This window comes from Myxocyprinus asiaticus, chromosome 40 (assembly GCF_019703515.2).
Source record: "Myxocyprinus asiaticus isolate MX2 ecotype Aquarium Trade chromosome 40, UBuf_Myxa_2, whole genome shotgun sequence".
In the NCBI taxonomy this organism is placed as follows: domain Eukaryota; kingdom Metazoa; phylum Chordata; class Actinopteri; order Cypriniformes; family Catostomidae; genus Myxocyprinus; species Myxocyprinus asiaticus.
The window spans coordinates 6,331,240-6,346,492 of record NC_059383.1 but is presented as its reverse complement, the minus strand read 5'-3'; the positions used below and the strand labels follow the sequence as shown (position 1 = coordinate 6,346,492).

General features: G+C 39.0%; 1 protein-coding gene across 1 annotated transcript in view; it reads left to right on the top strand.

The window, feature by feature from the left end:
• LOC127430652 (janus kinase and microtubule-interacting protein 2-like) overlaps positions 1-15,253 on the top strand; it is a 63,308-nt gene that overhangs the window by 43,164 nt on the left and 4,891 nt on the right. Inside the window, exons 14-21 of the mRNA XM_051680579.1 lie at positions 899-994; positions 1,080-1,133; positions 1,448-1,513; positions 2,439-2,507; positions 4,300-4,377; positions 5,125-5,328; positions 6,854-6,919; positions 8,031-8,107. Of these exons, the coding sequence (XP_051536539.1) occupies positions 899-994; positions 1,080-1,133; positions 1,448-1,513; positions 2,439-2,507; positions 4,300-4,377; positions 5,125-5,328; positions 6,854-6,919; positions 8,031-8,081 (684 nt within the window). The 3' untranslated portion in view covers positions 8,082-8,107. The remainder of the gene's footprint in view (positions 1-898; positions 995-1,079; positions 1,134-1,447; positions 1,514-2,438; positions 2,508-4,299; positions 4,378-5,124; positions 5,329-6,853; positions 6,920-8,030; positions 8,108-15,253) is intronic.

The window sequence follows — 15,253 nt, the reverse complement described above, 5'->3', positions numbered from 1 at the left end:
TCATGAGCTCTGAGATTGTTAAGTGATGATACAGTATATGCTTCTGAAGAAGCCACAAGTCAAAAAAGAAATTGCTTAATTGCAGAATTCCTGGTGAAGAACTACATTACCCACAATCCTTAAGCCAGATCCACCAATGGGAGAAATCCCTGCTACCAATGCAGTAGAAATCGTGGCAAAAGAGCTCAGCAGTTACCACTCGCTCTCGAAAAGCATTGCGAATGATGCAACCGAGTTGGTCCCCTTATACTCTTCTCAAACTAGTGATATATTAGTGGCCTAATGATGTGATGCTCATTTTTTTGTCTGGATCTATTAAGTTAATCAAAAATACATAAAAAATGCAATTCACACCAAAACATTTTGGTTGACAATGTCTTATTTTGTGTTCTTTCATTTGTTTCTTTATAGTCTTTACTGCACACAGTGTCATTTCACCTCTCTTTAGTATTTATTTTTTGTATTATAAAGCGTCCTTGAGTTGTCAGAAAGGTGCTATATAAATAAACTTGAATGCTCCTCTACTTTCCCATTTCTGGGTGCAAAGTCATGTTTCTGTTGTTTAAAGTCTAAAATGTCTTAGTGGTGTAACCGTCTGGAGACAGTAAAAAAATGTAATTAAAAGTCTCATTAAAAGCTGAAATTCCGAAAAAAAAAAAAAAAAAAAGAAATGTCGGCATAACTAGTTTGGAATAATGTTTCATTTTTATTTCTTTAAAAAATAAGCAGTGACATTTTGCCCACCAAAATCAAAGTCAGGTGGGGTAACCAACATGCAGGAAGCCATTTTGCTTAAAAAACATATATATATATAAAAAAACATATATATATACAGTATATAGACCCTCGTAAATATGACACACGTAAATAAATAAATATATATATATATATCTGATAGGAGCGTGAGAGGAGGTCACCGTTTACCCTACAAATCCACCCTTTTTCTGAGGGAGTGAGTGCCCTACAGATCTACTGTATAAAGGAGGGAGTAAAGGTAAATGAACACATGTCTGACAAAACATTTTCCTTTCGTAACACCGAACTTGTGACTCAGATCTGTTGTGTTCTCCTCTTAACAGGACGTGTGTATACCCGACCTCATCAAACTGTTGGATATACTGGGAGATAACGGGGTACGTCGCTGCCTACAGCCAGTTTAACAAATGGACAATTTATCAATGATCTTGGTCATTTTCTCGATTTTTGTCTGTAATTTGTGCAATACAGAGTCAATTGGAAGTATGCTTGATATATCTGCAAGATGTCAGAATTGCCATTATTACAGCTGTCAGAAGAAAGATGCAAAAGTTAATGTGGCTCCTTCAGCTGCTGCATTTGAAACCCCATCACAGCAGTGTTGACTAGTTTTTTAAACATAATTTTTTTTATATGTCAGTGCATGAGACTTTATACTCACTGAATGCATGTGTTTTGTGTTTCTATACAGAATTTAAGGAATGAGGAGCAGGTGGCCATTATTCAAGCAAGCACTGTTCTGTCTCTTGCTGAGAAGGTATGTTTCAGATTATTTACTGTATATTTATAGTTCAGTGGCCCCAAAAAGTACACTTAAGGCAAACTAGAAAATGTCTGAATGTCATTGCATTAAACTTCATTTTGTGAAATGCTTTGCTTGGAAAAGTGTGCCTGTACTATCTTGTATTTGTACTAAGTAAATGCCACTTAATTTGATATTTTGACATATAGTCCAAGGTAATAATTTTTTAGACCCACTGTATTTTCATATTTAATATATTTATGTACAGTACTGTGCAAAAGTCTTGGGCACATTAGATGTTTCACAAAACATTTGTCATAAGATGGTTATTTATATCTTCAGCTTTAGTGTGTCAATAGGAAATATAAAATGTTAGACTCACAAACATTACTTTTGCAAATAGAAAAGATTAGAATAGAAGAACAGGGAGCCCTGCAATAGATGTCATGGCCCCCACAAAGCCCCCCACTGAACATCGTGTCAGTCTGAGATTACATAAAGAGACAGAAGCAATTGAGACAGCCTAAATAGATAGAAGAACTGTGGCAAATTCTCCAAGAAGCTTGGAACATCCTATCTGCCAACAGCCAAGAAAAACTGTGTCCAGGTGTACCTAGGAGAACTGGTGCTGTTTTAAAGGCAAAGGTGGTCACACCAAATATTGATTTAGCTTTTTTATGTTTACTGGACTTTGTATGACATTAAGTGATAAATGAAAACTATTTATGGCATTATTTTTGAAGACATCCTCACTAAGTGCCTAAAACTTTTGTACAGTACTATATATTTCTTTATAAATACACACACATCGACTGCTATCTATTCACGATCTGTCAGTGAAGGCCAGAAATATTTGAACCACGAGTTTCTATGAACACATCACAGATGTTTCAGATGTGTCAATAACCAGCATGTGTGTGTTTGTGTGTTTGTTGTTTAGTGGATTCAGCAGATTGAAGGTACAGAAGCAGCTCTGCATCAGAAGATGATGGACCTGGAGCTGGAGATGGTACACACCACATGTCTAATCTTATATCTGTCACATATGCATTTAATTTATGAAATTCATTTAAACTCCAAAGAGATTAACTCTTTTTTTTTTTATATGACATCTGCATCTGTGTGTAGTTTTTCTGACATTAAACAATCTCATTTTTGGGTGTTTCGTCAAATTTGGGCAAAGTAAAATCTTGTTAAAACATCTTTCATGCTCTCAATAATTTTTTTAATTTGTCGACTAACAATGTCCAACAGTGTATGTACATGTATCACTGGAGATTTATGTCATTTTTTCTGAAAGTCATGTAAATTCCCATCACAGTGTGATTTCCAGCACATCTCAAATTCTCTTTTGTGTTTAATTGAATTCTGTGCTGGAAATGACGAGGATGGAAATGACATTTTTAATGCTTTTATTGTAAAATGACCAACTCCTTTGTCTTACTAAAGCATATTTAACAGCTAACATTTTATGTTTCCTAAATGCACAAAATTAAATAATATTTTCACACTTTATGCTTAATTTGGAAAAACTACAGCTTGATTGGAAATGACGGCCAATAAAAATATTCTGCTCACAAGTGATATTTACCTTGAATTTTCTTCAAACATCACTTGTCTCATATCTCATCTCAAGCATGCTCTTCACTGACACTTTTGTCCACTTGGTTAACAAGTACACTAACTTTGGAAAAACTTCATTATTACCAAAATTGATTGGTGTGATGAAAATGACATCACAACTGTGCGACAGTTGTCTTTTTTTTTTTTTTTTTTTTAACGGCTTTAAATAATTTTCACATAAAAAATATTGAAATGGTTTATGTTTATTTCACTCTTTGTTTAGATTAGCATAGTTATCAACATATAATAATTTGTATTATTATAAATAATTTTCATAGTTTAATGTTGAAAGTCTGGGACAAGACTAAAACAGTCAAATCTGTAGATAAAATCCATTTGAAAAGAAACAAAAATAAACGATGAAGGCCTGGTTAAAAAAAAAAAAAAAAAAAAAATCTGAAATCTGAAATCTGATCCTTTTGATGAAAATTGAACACCTGGTGTATGAAATGGCCCCAAGTTGAAAAAAGCAAAAAAAAAAAAAAAAAAAAAAAAAAAAAAAAAAAAAACATCTTTATATGAGGAAATAATTTTAGTTGAAGTGTCTTATTTATTAGTGTGGTCTGTGAAATGGAAAATTCCAAGCACATGAAACCATATAACAGATGCAGATAAAATAATATAAATATTTTTTAAAGTTGATAAGTTAGTTGAGATTGGTGTCGATTAAGTTCAAAATATTTCAAATGAGCTCCAGAACAATTTTCAGACAGTTTCATTTTTCAACTTCCCTTTATCTTTTGGATTCGTAAGTGTTGACTACACTGAATAATGAATAATGATTATTTTTAAACTGTCAAGAATTATTATGTATTATTCTCTATGAAAAATAGGTTGTTGGCTGGTATTTGTTAGCATCTATCATCTACATGCTACTTAACGGTTTAGATGACAGTATTTTTAGGATAGTGTGCAATAGTTTGCATTAGATGTAAAGGGGATATCACTGTATAATAATGTAGTAATTTATCCTTAAACTGGACATTGCTACAGTGCTTATTTACTTCCTCAGTGTAATTGTGTATTCTCTATTTATAGCACAAGAATTACATTGCAAGATTGACATAACAATTAAATGAGTCTGGCATTTTATAAGAGTCAAAACAAATGTCTTCAGCACACTAATGGCTGTGTTGATGTGAATGTGTTTCTAAAAGAAATGACTCTGTGATGTGCAGGAGATGTTCTGTAAGCAGAAGGGGTATCTGGAGGAGGAACTGGACTACAGGAAGCAGGCGCTGGACCAGGCCTACATGGTACAAATATTTCTCTATACAGTATCTGCACAGTTCCTTAGTCATTTCAACCATTAATTGTCTTCAGACGTCAATGGACTTCATTTCTTTGATGTTATATCTGTTATCTTAAAGGTGAAGTGTTGAATTTATTGGATATTCAAATGCATTTTCTTTAAGGATCTACCTGATCTAACTCAACAAAAAAAATTATTTAAAAAAAATTGGTGTCACCTAATGTAGTCATATTGATTTAGACATGTTAAAAAAAACAGGACTCGAATCAAACAAGTTACTTTAGATGTTACCACATGAGGCACATTTTTTTAGGTTAACATTTTCTTTTTTCAGTGTAAGTATAAATAAGCCATTCGTCTTTTATGCTATCAAATAACCAATGGCATGAGTTCAGGTTGGGACGATCTTATTTATCCAACTAATGGCAGACGGGGGAGTGTTTGGGAAACCTGTCTGAAAGCAGTCATTATTTCTGCATTGTTTATTGATGCTAGTCATGCAGCAAATTGCACACTTTAATTCTGTTATTTTGTCTTTGCTAGTCTTTGTTTTTGCTTGTCTTTGTTAACTATCCTGGGTAGTTAAAGGTTATATTGCTGATAATGTAGTATTTTATCGTTAAAAATTAATTTTTCCATTGGGTGCCAGGAATAGTGTCTCTTTGCAAACTTCAAATGGATCAGTTGAGTTTTTTATTGTAACTGTATATATGTGTGTATATATGTGTGCATATATGTGTGTGTGTAACAGCAAATCCAGGAGCTGGAGGCGACTCTGTACAACGCATTGCAGCAGGATAAAGTGATAAAGTATGGAGAACCGTTGGATGAGCTGCAGAAGGATGAGTTGCGGATGGCGGTTGAGAAACTGCGCAGACAGATGCTACGGAAGAGCCGAGAGTACGACTGTCAGGTGCTGCAGGAAAGGATGGAGCTGCTCCATCAGGCTCATCAGGTACATGTACAGCTGCAGAATCCTATTACACCAGAACAACATGCTCAGAGACCAGTGAACAGGCAAACTTTCTCTCCAGGTTTGGGCATTTTGTAGTCTGTAAATACATTATACAAATAGTTAAAGGGTTAAATGGAAATGGCAAGTAATATACTTTACACTCTACTTTACTATGTTACACCCTACAAAACAACTTAACAATAACCAATACTGTTTTTGTCATACTTTTTTTTATCATCGTCACATCAAATATCATCTGAACTTTTCACAACTGAATAGTGTGATGAGTTTACAACATTCGTCACTGATAAAATTACCAGCAGTGAATAGATAATATCATTTTTTTTCCTAGTCAAGCTCATCTATTATGTGTTATTAAATATTTATTAGCATATTAAAAGTTATTATCCAATAATTACAAAGGACTAGAAAAGTCATGGAAATTAATTGGTCAGTACCTGTCTTTTACAGAAGGGTGCAGCAGATCTTAAAAGTATTTCAGATAGTGTTTCAAACCTCTAATGAGCCAATGAGCCTGAGTGATATGAGGCAGGTGTAGGGTAATCAGTCTAGGCATGTGGGCACTTGGGAAATGTAGTTCAATGTTAATATTCAGGTGAGTGATACCTCCGGTGGTCGATTGAGGCTCTTCACCGGCGTTCGTGACAGATGACTGTTTTTGTCAGATATGAAAAATTAGGGCTTATCTATCAGTAAGGCTGATCATAAAGTGAATGTATAAAAATATATTAAGACTTACAAGTATATTCAGATTTATATTTATATATTTGGAATTGCAACTATATATTCAGATTTTATATTATTATTTCCTGTTTGGCCCCCCCAATGCATATACACTACCGGTCAAAAGTTTTGAAACACTTGACTGAAATGTTTCTCATGATCTTCAAAATCTTTTGATCTGAAGGCATATGCTTAAATGTTTGAAATCAGTTTTGTAGACAAAAATATAATTGTGCCACCATATTAATTTATTTCATTATAAAACTAAAATTTAATTAAAATTAAAAATAAAAGTGAAATTGATGACTTTGACCAAATAATAAAGAAAAGCAGCCAATAAGTGCCCAACATAGATGGGAACTCCTTCAATACTGTTTAAAAAGCATCCCAGGGTGATACCTCAAGAAGTTGGTTGAGAAAATGTCAAGAGTACATGTCTGCAAATTCTAGGCAAAGGGTGACTACTTTGAAGATGCTAAAATATAACACAGTTTTGATTTATTTTGGAATTTGTTTAGTCACATCATAATTCCCATAGTTCCATTTCTATTATTCCATAGTTTTAATGACTGTACTATTACTCTAAAATGTGAAAAAAAAAAAAAAAAAAAAAATTATAATAAAGAATGAGTAAGTGTTTCAAAACTTTTGACCGGTAGTGTATATATATATATATATATATATATATATTATATGCCGATATCTGAAATGGGCTCACAGTAGCCTTATATTTGCAGTGTGTTGTGTGTAATGTCTAAAGCCAGTTTTTGTCTCAATGCAGAGGATCAGAGATCTGGAGGATAAGACAGATATACAGAAGAGACAGATTAAAGATCTAGAGGAGAAGGTAAGACAGATTTATAACATCTCCATTGCTCTGTTTTTGTTACTAGCTGTCAATTCAAATACAGTATGTCAGCCTAATTATTACTGTACAAAAGATGTTGTGATCACATGAGCATCTCTGCCTGGGTTCTGCAGCAAGTAGAATGTTAATAGTACATACAGTATTTTTGTGATGGGGAGACAAAAACCTGGAGATTTGGGTGAAAGTTTTGACTTTTGTTTTGCACCTTTGGACCTGGCAGCTCATGTGTGCACAAAAATGATCATTCTCTCATCATTCATTCACTCTCATGCCATCTCAAACTTGTATGACTTTCTTTCTTCTGCAAAACACAAAAGAAGATATTTGGAGATTTGAGGTGTTTTTGTCCATGCAATGCAAGTCAATGGGGTCCAATGCTTTTAAGCCCCAAAAAGGACATTACGGCAGCATAAAGGTAATCCATACGACTTGAGTCATTTAATCCATATTTTCTGAAGGTTTTGGGTGAGAAACGGACCAAAAAAAACTATTTTTTTTCACAATAAATCTTGATGTCTGCATTGTCTTTTGCGCAATCATGATTTGAAGCTCGATTACACTTTGTTGTGCTTGACGCATGCGCAGAACACTGTACACATGCGCTGTGCACACTCTCTGAACATGCGTCAAGTGTAAGGAAGTGCAGTCGAGTGTCAAATCATCGCCAAGGATTTTATGTCTTTTTTGAAGCTTGAAAGCATTAGACCCCATTGACTTGTATTGTATGGACAAAAACACCTCATATTTCCATCAAAATATATTTTTTTGTGTTCAGTAGAAGAAGAAAAGTCATACGAGTTTGAGATGGCATAAGGGTGAGTAAATGATGAGAGAATAATAGTTTTTGGGTTAACTTTGTTCTATAACTTGTACTAGTGCTGGATTGTGAAACAGCTGTTGCTCCAGTAAAATAGGGAGCTTAAGCCTGTTATTTGCAATGTTGTTGGAAAACTCAACCTCTATCATTTTTTGTTCTGAAACTGATGTTGCTTTTTTGCACGGTCTTATATTATGTAACCTTAATGTATTTCTCTTACCTTTTCCTCCCTGTACCTCTTTCTTTCTTTCTTTCTTTCTTTCATTCTTTCAGTTTTTATTTCTGTTTTTATTCTTCTCTCTTGCCTTTATTCTTTGGCCTTGATGTCTGTGACATCTTCCACTGCACAGGTGAGTTTACCGACTTTTCAGCGTTTCTATTCTTTCTGTCATTTCACATAGCTGGCTGCCAGTGTTGTAGTCAAGTCACTATATCTCGAGTCCGAGTCGAGTCTCAAGTCCTCACTGCTCAATTCCAAGTCACCAATATGTCTCCAAGTCGAATCCCCCTTAAAATATATACACATCCGAGTTACGAGACCTTGTCTCTGTTGTAAAATAAGCAAAAACTCACAGTGCTGTTGTCATTTCAAGTTATTTGACACAAACTCTCTCACACACACAATTTTTTCTAATGTAATATTTAATTAATAGCCATGTGCTGTATAATGTCACAAATGACAAGCAAGCAATAAGGATATGGGAGTGCAAACAATGAGAAGGTGTACAAAATGATGTTTATTAAAAATAACAGAATTTCATATAAACAATAAGAACAGTTAAACATTTTAACAGTTTAGTGTTCATGATTTATGGATCCAAACATTATAGGAAGCCATTTTATTTTGATTAATAAAACATAACACATAAAGCATTAAAAAAGTAACAAATACAGTGAGGTGCAGCTAGGGCTGAACTCTCTGGAGAATAAAATCTAATTGTGATCATTTTTAAAAATATTGCGTTTTGAACTGCGATGTATTAACATTTGAAGAAAAAAAACTTAGTAAGTGTTCCCTATCTGTCACTCACTCAACGTTGTGTCAATGTAGTGACACTAGGGGTCACTCTTGGGAGCCCAAGACACCTCTGTTCTTTGATAAAAGGCCAATGAAAATTGCCGAGTGGTATTTGCATACTGCCCTGGACATACGGGTATAAAAGGAGTTGGTATGCAACCACTCATTCAGATTTTCTCTTTGGAGCCAAACGGTTGATGTTTACTGAGCTGACTGTTCATTCACCTCTGCTGGATCTGACGGTGCATTTCAGCGGCTTCTCCCTCCTCTGCACTGGTGCACTGCAGAGAATACCCCTGGGCACGTCGGCAGAAAAAGGAGAGTATATTTTCCTAAAAGAGTATATTTCTCTAAAAGAGCGGCACACACGGAACATCTTTTTAAAGATGCATCTTTTTAAAGATGCCTTTCCGTTTGTGTGTTATTCCTGGTTGGGGTCGTTACCTCTCGACTTCTGACGGTCACGATCGCTGTCTTTCGTGTCTGGGCGCGACCCACGCGGAGAGAGCGTTCGTGGATTGATCATGTACTCTCTACGAGAACATGACCATGGCAATGTTGCGGTCGCGGCTCGCTTTCGTAAGAAAGCATGCCACCCCAGCGGCTCCCCGCCTCGGTCTTTCTACCTACGGGTATGAGGCCAGCGCTGCTAGCACTGGAGGCGATTTGGGGACCCCAATGGGACCACTTCCGCTGGGTATCCCCCCACAGACCTCCCATTCCCCAGCACGCTCGTCTGCCCTGATCGGGCTTCCGGATGAGTCCGCCGGCTTGTCTCACGGTGAGTTCGACCTCTTGTTCGGAGCCCGTGAAGCTGTTGAGCTCTCGAGCGCAGCATCGGAGAGCAGACTTGTCCAGTAGGACACAGAAGCCTCAGCTGGGCTCCCCTCCTCGGGTGCGGTTGTCCAGTCACAGGCTGATCCGGAAATGATGGACATGCATTCCCGAGCAGCCGCGAGTGTCGGGCTAGAGTGGAACCCTCCGATCTCCCCTGAACCCTCGTGGCTTGATGATCGGTTCCGCTCAAAGCAGCCAAGCCCTGCTCCAGTCCCTTTTTTCCCGGAAGTGCATGAGGATCTGACAAGATCATGGGAGGCACCTTTTACTGCCCGGTCCCGATTCTTCAGGTTCTGGCCATTGATCCAGGGCAAGCACGTGTTAGTTCAGATAGACAACATGGCAACGGTAGCATATGTCAACCGTCAAGATGGTCTGCACTCCTGTTGTATGTCACAACTCGTCTCCTCCTCTGGAGTCAGCAGCACCTCAAGTCACTGCGAGCCACTCATATCCCGGGCGACCACAACACTGCAGCAGATGCGCTGTCACGGCAGGTTACCCTTAAGGGAGAGTGGAGACTCCACCCTCAGGTGGTACAGCTGATCTGGAGTCGATTCGGACAGGCACAGGTAGACCTGTTCACCTCCCAAAAATCCTCCCTCTACCTGCTCTGGTACGCCCTGACCGAGGCACCTCTCTGTATAGATGCGCTGGCACACAGCTGGCCCCCTGGACTTCGCAAATATGCATTTCCCCCAGTGAGCCTACTTGCACAGACGCTGTGCAAGATCAGGGAGGACGAGGAGCAGGTCATCCTGGTAGCACCCTACTGGCCCACCCAGACATGGTTCTCGGACCTCACGCTCCTCGTGACAGCCCCACGCCCCCCCCCCCCCCCCCCCCCCCCGCAAATTCCCCTGAGGAAGGACCTTCTTTCTCAGGGACGGGGCACCATCTGGCACCCATGACCAGACCTCTGGAATCTCCGTGTCTGGCCCCTGGATGGGACGTGGAAGACCTAAGCGGTCTACCACCCGTGGTGGTAGACACGATCACTCAGGCTAGGACCCCCTCTACGAGGCACCTGTATGCCTTTAAGTGGCATCTGTTCGCTAAGTGGTGTTCTTCCCGACGTGAAGACCCCCAGAGATGCGCAGTCGGATCGGTGCTTTCCTTCCTGCAGGAGAGGTTGGAAGGGCGGCTATCCCCTTCCACCTTTTAAGGTGTATGTAGCCGCTATAGCAGCACACCACGACACAGTGGACGGTAAGTCCTTAGGGAAGCACAACCTGATCATCATGTTCCTGAGAGGCGCAGGAGGTTGAATCCCTTCAGACTGCGCCTCGTTCCCTCATGGGACCTCTCTGTAGTTCTTCAGGGTCAACAGAGAGCCCCCTTTGAGCCTTTGCAGTCAGCAGAGCTTAAAGCACTCTCCTTTAAGACTGCCCTCCTGACTGTGCTCACTTCCATCAAGAGGGTAGGAGACCTGCAAGCGTTTTCTGTCAGCGTGCCTGGAGTTCGGTCCGGGCTACTCTCACATGATCCTGAGACCCCGACCGGGCTATGTGCCCAAGGTTCCCACAACCCCTTTTAGGGACCAGGTGGTGAACCTGCAAGCTCTGCCCCATGAGGAGGCAGACCCAGCCCTGACGTTGCTATGCAGAGTCTCTGAGCAGCTCTTTGTCTGCTTTGGTGGACAGCGGAAAGGAAGCACTGTCTCAAAGCAGAGGATCGCCCACTGGCTCATTGATGCCATAACTATGGCATATCACATCCAGGACGTGCGCCCCGGTAGGGCTATGGGCCCATTCTACCAGGGGTGTAGTGGCCTCCTGGGCCTTGACCAGGGGCACTTCTCTAACAGACATTTGCAGAGCAGCGGGCTGGGCAACTCCCAACACCTTTGCGAGGTTCTACAATCTCTGGGTGGAACCGGTTTCGTCCCGTGTAGTGGCACGCACAAGCAGGTAACAACCTGGTGGGCCCAGTTAGTTAATCCCCCTTTCTTTAGGGAGTGGGGAAAAAAAGGGGATAAGAGGCCATGACTGGGCTAGCCCATCTCTATCTTTTGGGTAGTCAACTTGTCCCAAAGGGCTGTTCGACACTCATAACTGTGTTGGGGGAGGTTACGTGTCAGCCTGGTACGCTGGCTACGAGGCACACAGTGTCTTCCCGTCACACACCGGCAGTTCACGTAACACAGTTCAGCCAGTTGCGGCGTTTTTGTATAGGTACCCCTAGTGTCACTACATCGACACAACGTCAAGTGAGTGACAGATAGGGAACGTCCTGGTTACTTGCGTAACCTCCGTTCCCTGATGGAGGGAACGAGACGTTGTGTCCCTCCTGCCACAATGCTGAACTACCCACTGAAATGGCTGGGACCTTGTCTCGGCTCCTCAGCATAAAACCTGAATGAGTGGTTGCATACCAGCTCCTTTTATACCCGTATATCCGGGGGAGTGGTATGCAAATACCACTCGCCAATTTTCATTGGCCTTTTATCAAAGACCAGAGGTGTCTCTGGCTCCCAAGAGTGACTCCTAGTGTCACTACATCAACACAATATCTCGTTCCCTCCATCTGGGAATGGAGGTTACGCAAGTAACCAGGATGTTTCCTTTTGAATAAAGTTAAAATAAGTCATGGGCAAACATGCTCTACTGCCAATAGAAATACTGTTCACACTCGAGTCCTCTTAAAAAGAACCAGACTAAATAAAAATAAAAACATAAAAATAAAACAAATACAGTGAAACATAGATGGGAAGAAAAACTAATTCACATCATCTTCACATTGTATCTTTTTACTGTGTGCCTGTTTTTGTCCACTTTGTGATGGGGTCTCAGCTCACTTTTCATCATTATTTTTTGGAACCTAATAATAAGTTATTATTATTAAGTTATAACGTCCTTTGGATGAGACATTAAACTGAGGTCCTGACTCTCTGTGGTCATTAAAAATCCTAGAGCACTTCTCGTAAAGAGTAGGGGTGCTAAATTCCCCCCATTGGCCCTTCTCAATCATGGCCTCCTAATAATCCCCATCCACTAATTGGCTCTATCACTCCACTCTCTCCTCTCCACCAGTAGCTGGTGTGTGGTGAGCATACTGCTCACTATGGCTGCCGTCGCATCATCCAGGTGGATGCTGCAGACTGGTGGTGGTTGAGAAGAGTCCCCTGTTCACTATGTAAAGCGCTTTGAGTGTAGTGTCAGAAAAGCGCTATATAAATGTAACGTTCATATTAAGTTAAGAAATTATTTTGGTTAATACTTTTTTATTATTATTATTATTCTTATTGAACAGTACCATATTATTATAAAACAGTACTATATGTACAGTATGTAATATTTTCTTAACCTGTCTGCGGCATTGCTATGCGCTCTGGTTAAGCCCTTAAGTCTTTATTTGGCGGAACACTACAGGAAGACATTTCTGTTTGAAGTAGAGTTGATAATTGCTTTTAATGCAGAGAAATGAACTCATCGAGTCTTCTGTCATCAAAAACCAGGTGTTTTGAGGTCAGTTTAGATTTTGACTAACCAAGCATATTTGGAATTAAACGTGCTTTGAGTATGTGTAATACCTACACTATAGAGAACAGCACTGCACACGTATAGTAAAGCGCAGCAAGCAGTGCATGCAGGCTATTTATTTAATTATTTAAACGGAAGCCTTTGTGGTTTGATAATCGCACTGTCATATCACAATTTTGATTTTATTGTGACAGTTGACAGTTTTGTTTACATGACTATTGAAAGATAATAATAAAAAAGATAAAAAGCAAAGTAAGGTACAGTAATAATATAATATATAATGCAAAATTATAAATCTACATGGTTAAAATGGTAAATCTACGTTGATAATTAGCTATAGTGGGAAATAGCTATATAAAATATAAAGTTATAAAAATAAAAGTATGTCCAGAGATTTTTCTTGTATCATTGTGCAGTAAATAATTTATGACTTGGGACTGACACTATCAGCCTCAGCCAAAAACTATGCCTAATTGACCCTTCACTAAGCCCAGCGCTTCTGACCAATCCTGTCGTAGCAACTGTTGCTGCCACTATTACTCTGACATGCGTTTGCTATTTTCCAATGACAGCTTATGGAAGTAATGTGTGTTTGAGTACTTTTAAGCAGGATTTTATTAAAATAATAATAAAAAAAAAAAATGTAAAGAACGTTGTTGCCAGGACTATTGGTTGCTAACCCATAAAATTCAAATCTCAATGCCAAAATGATGCAAGAATAACCACATGCTATTGACCTGTTTCATGTGACGTCACTGTATGACCGCGCTGCCATGTTTGTGACCAATATTCCATGTACCTTCACTGTGCTGCTCTGTGGAATGTGTAGCGAATTTGGTAGTATAAATGTACACAGGATGGGTTACTGCCTGCATACCTCCACCATTATATGTAGGGAAACAGTATGTGAGCTAGGAATTAAATTAAACTGTCCTTATTCTACATTTTTATGTAAGGAAATTTATAATGGAATTAGTCACGTTCGACAACCATTATAAATTAGATAATTTGTCTGAATAAAATTCTCCACCATTAAAATCGTAATACAATGTCTCGTATCCGCTCACAATTTCTATTGTAAGGAATTAGCTTTAATAAGGGAATTATGATTAATTCACTTATTGGAGTAATATTCTCATGGCTCATTGAAAATAATATTACACATATTTAGGTACAGCTTTGAAGCGAAATCTTTTAAAAACAGGGATGAGATTATTTATCAAAATATAGCACAGTCAAATTATCTTTAAAAGGGGAATATGAATAATTAACCATAACTCATTATAATTAATTATAAATATTTGGATCAGTCAATAGAATTAACTTGATGTAGCTGAATTAATTTTACAATCAATTAATCTGTTCGTCCAGCGAACACTCAGTGTTGATCATCTATCAGTCTCTCAGAAAGTATATTTTTCGTGGCCACAGAAAAATAACTCTTTCTTAGCATGTAGCTGTGATCAAATCGTTAAATTGATGTTGATGTACAAGCAGACCAGAATCAACTCGCAAGAATGTACACAAAAGCTTTATTTAACGAAATCACGAACACATAACTAATCTAAACAAACACATACACACAAATCAGGCATATATGGGAAATGGAAAAGTGAAAGTGAATGAAACCGGAACAGAACAGGGGAATGAAGCTATGAAAAGAGTAATTTAACCAACTGAAAGAACCATCAGTTTCTTACTTCAAAGCACCTTTGTTAACAAAGGGGTTCACAGCTTATACTAAACCTCTGTTTAGTTAGTTAGTTGTACGATACTTGCAATGCCTTGGCTGTTGAGAGAGAGCCCGGATGCTGTCTCAGGAGAAAGTCTTGATGGTTGCTTGAGTCGATGGTGTTGAAGTTGCAATCAATTTCTTCCGTGTTGAATAAAGAAATGATGATGATCTTGCGGTGTTAGTTTGACTCCGTTATGGTCGAGGAAGTTACACATGGCTTGATGTGTTAAGGCCTGCCGGCCCGCGACCTCACGGTTGGACCGGGTGTTTCCGGTCCCACACAAGCAGCAACCATGAGCAGAAGGGAGAAAGAGAAGAAGGAAGAGAGAGAGAGGGAGGTCACTCCGATGGTGCCCTTTAACTCCTGAGGGAGGTTACTCCTCTCGAGTTTGGCTTGACCAATGAGAAAGGTGCAATTTTCCAG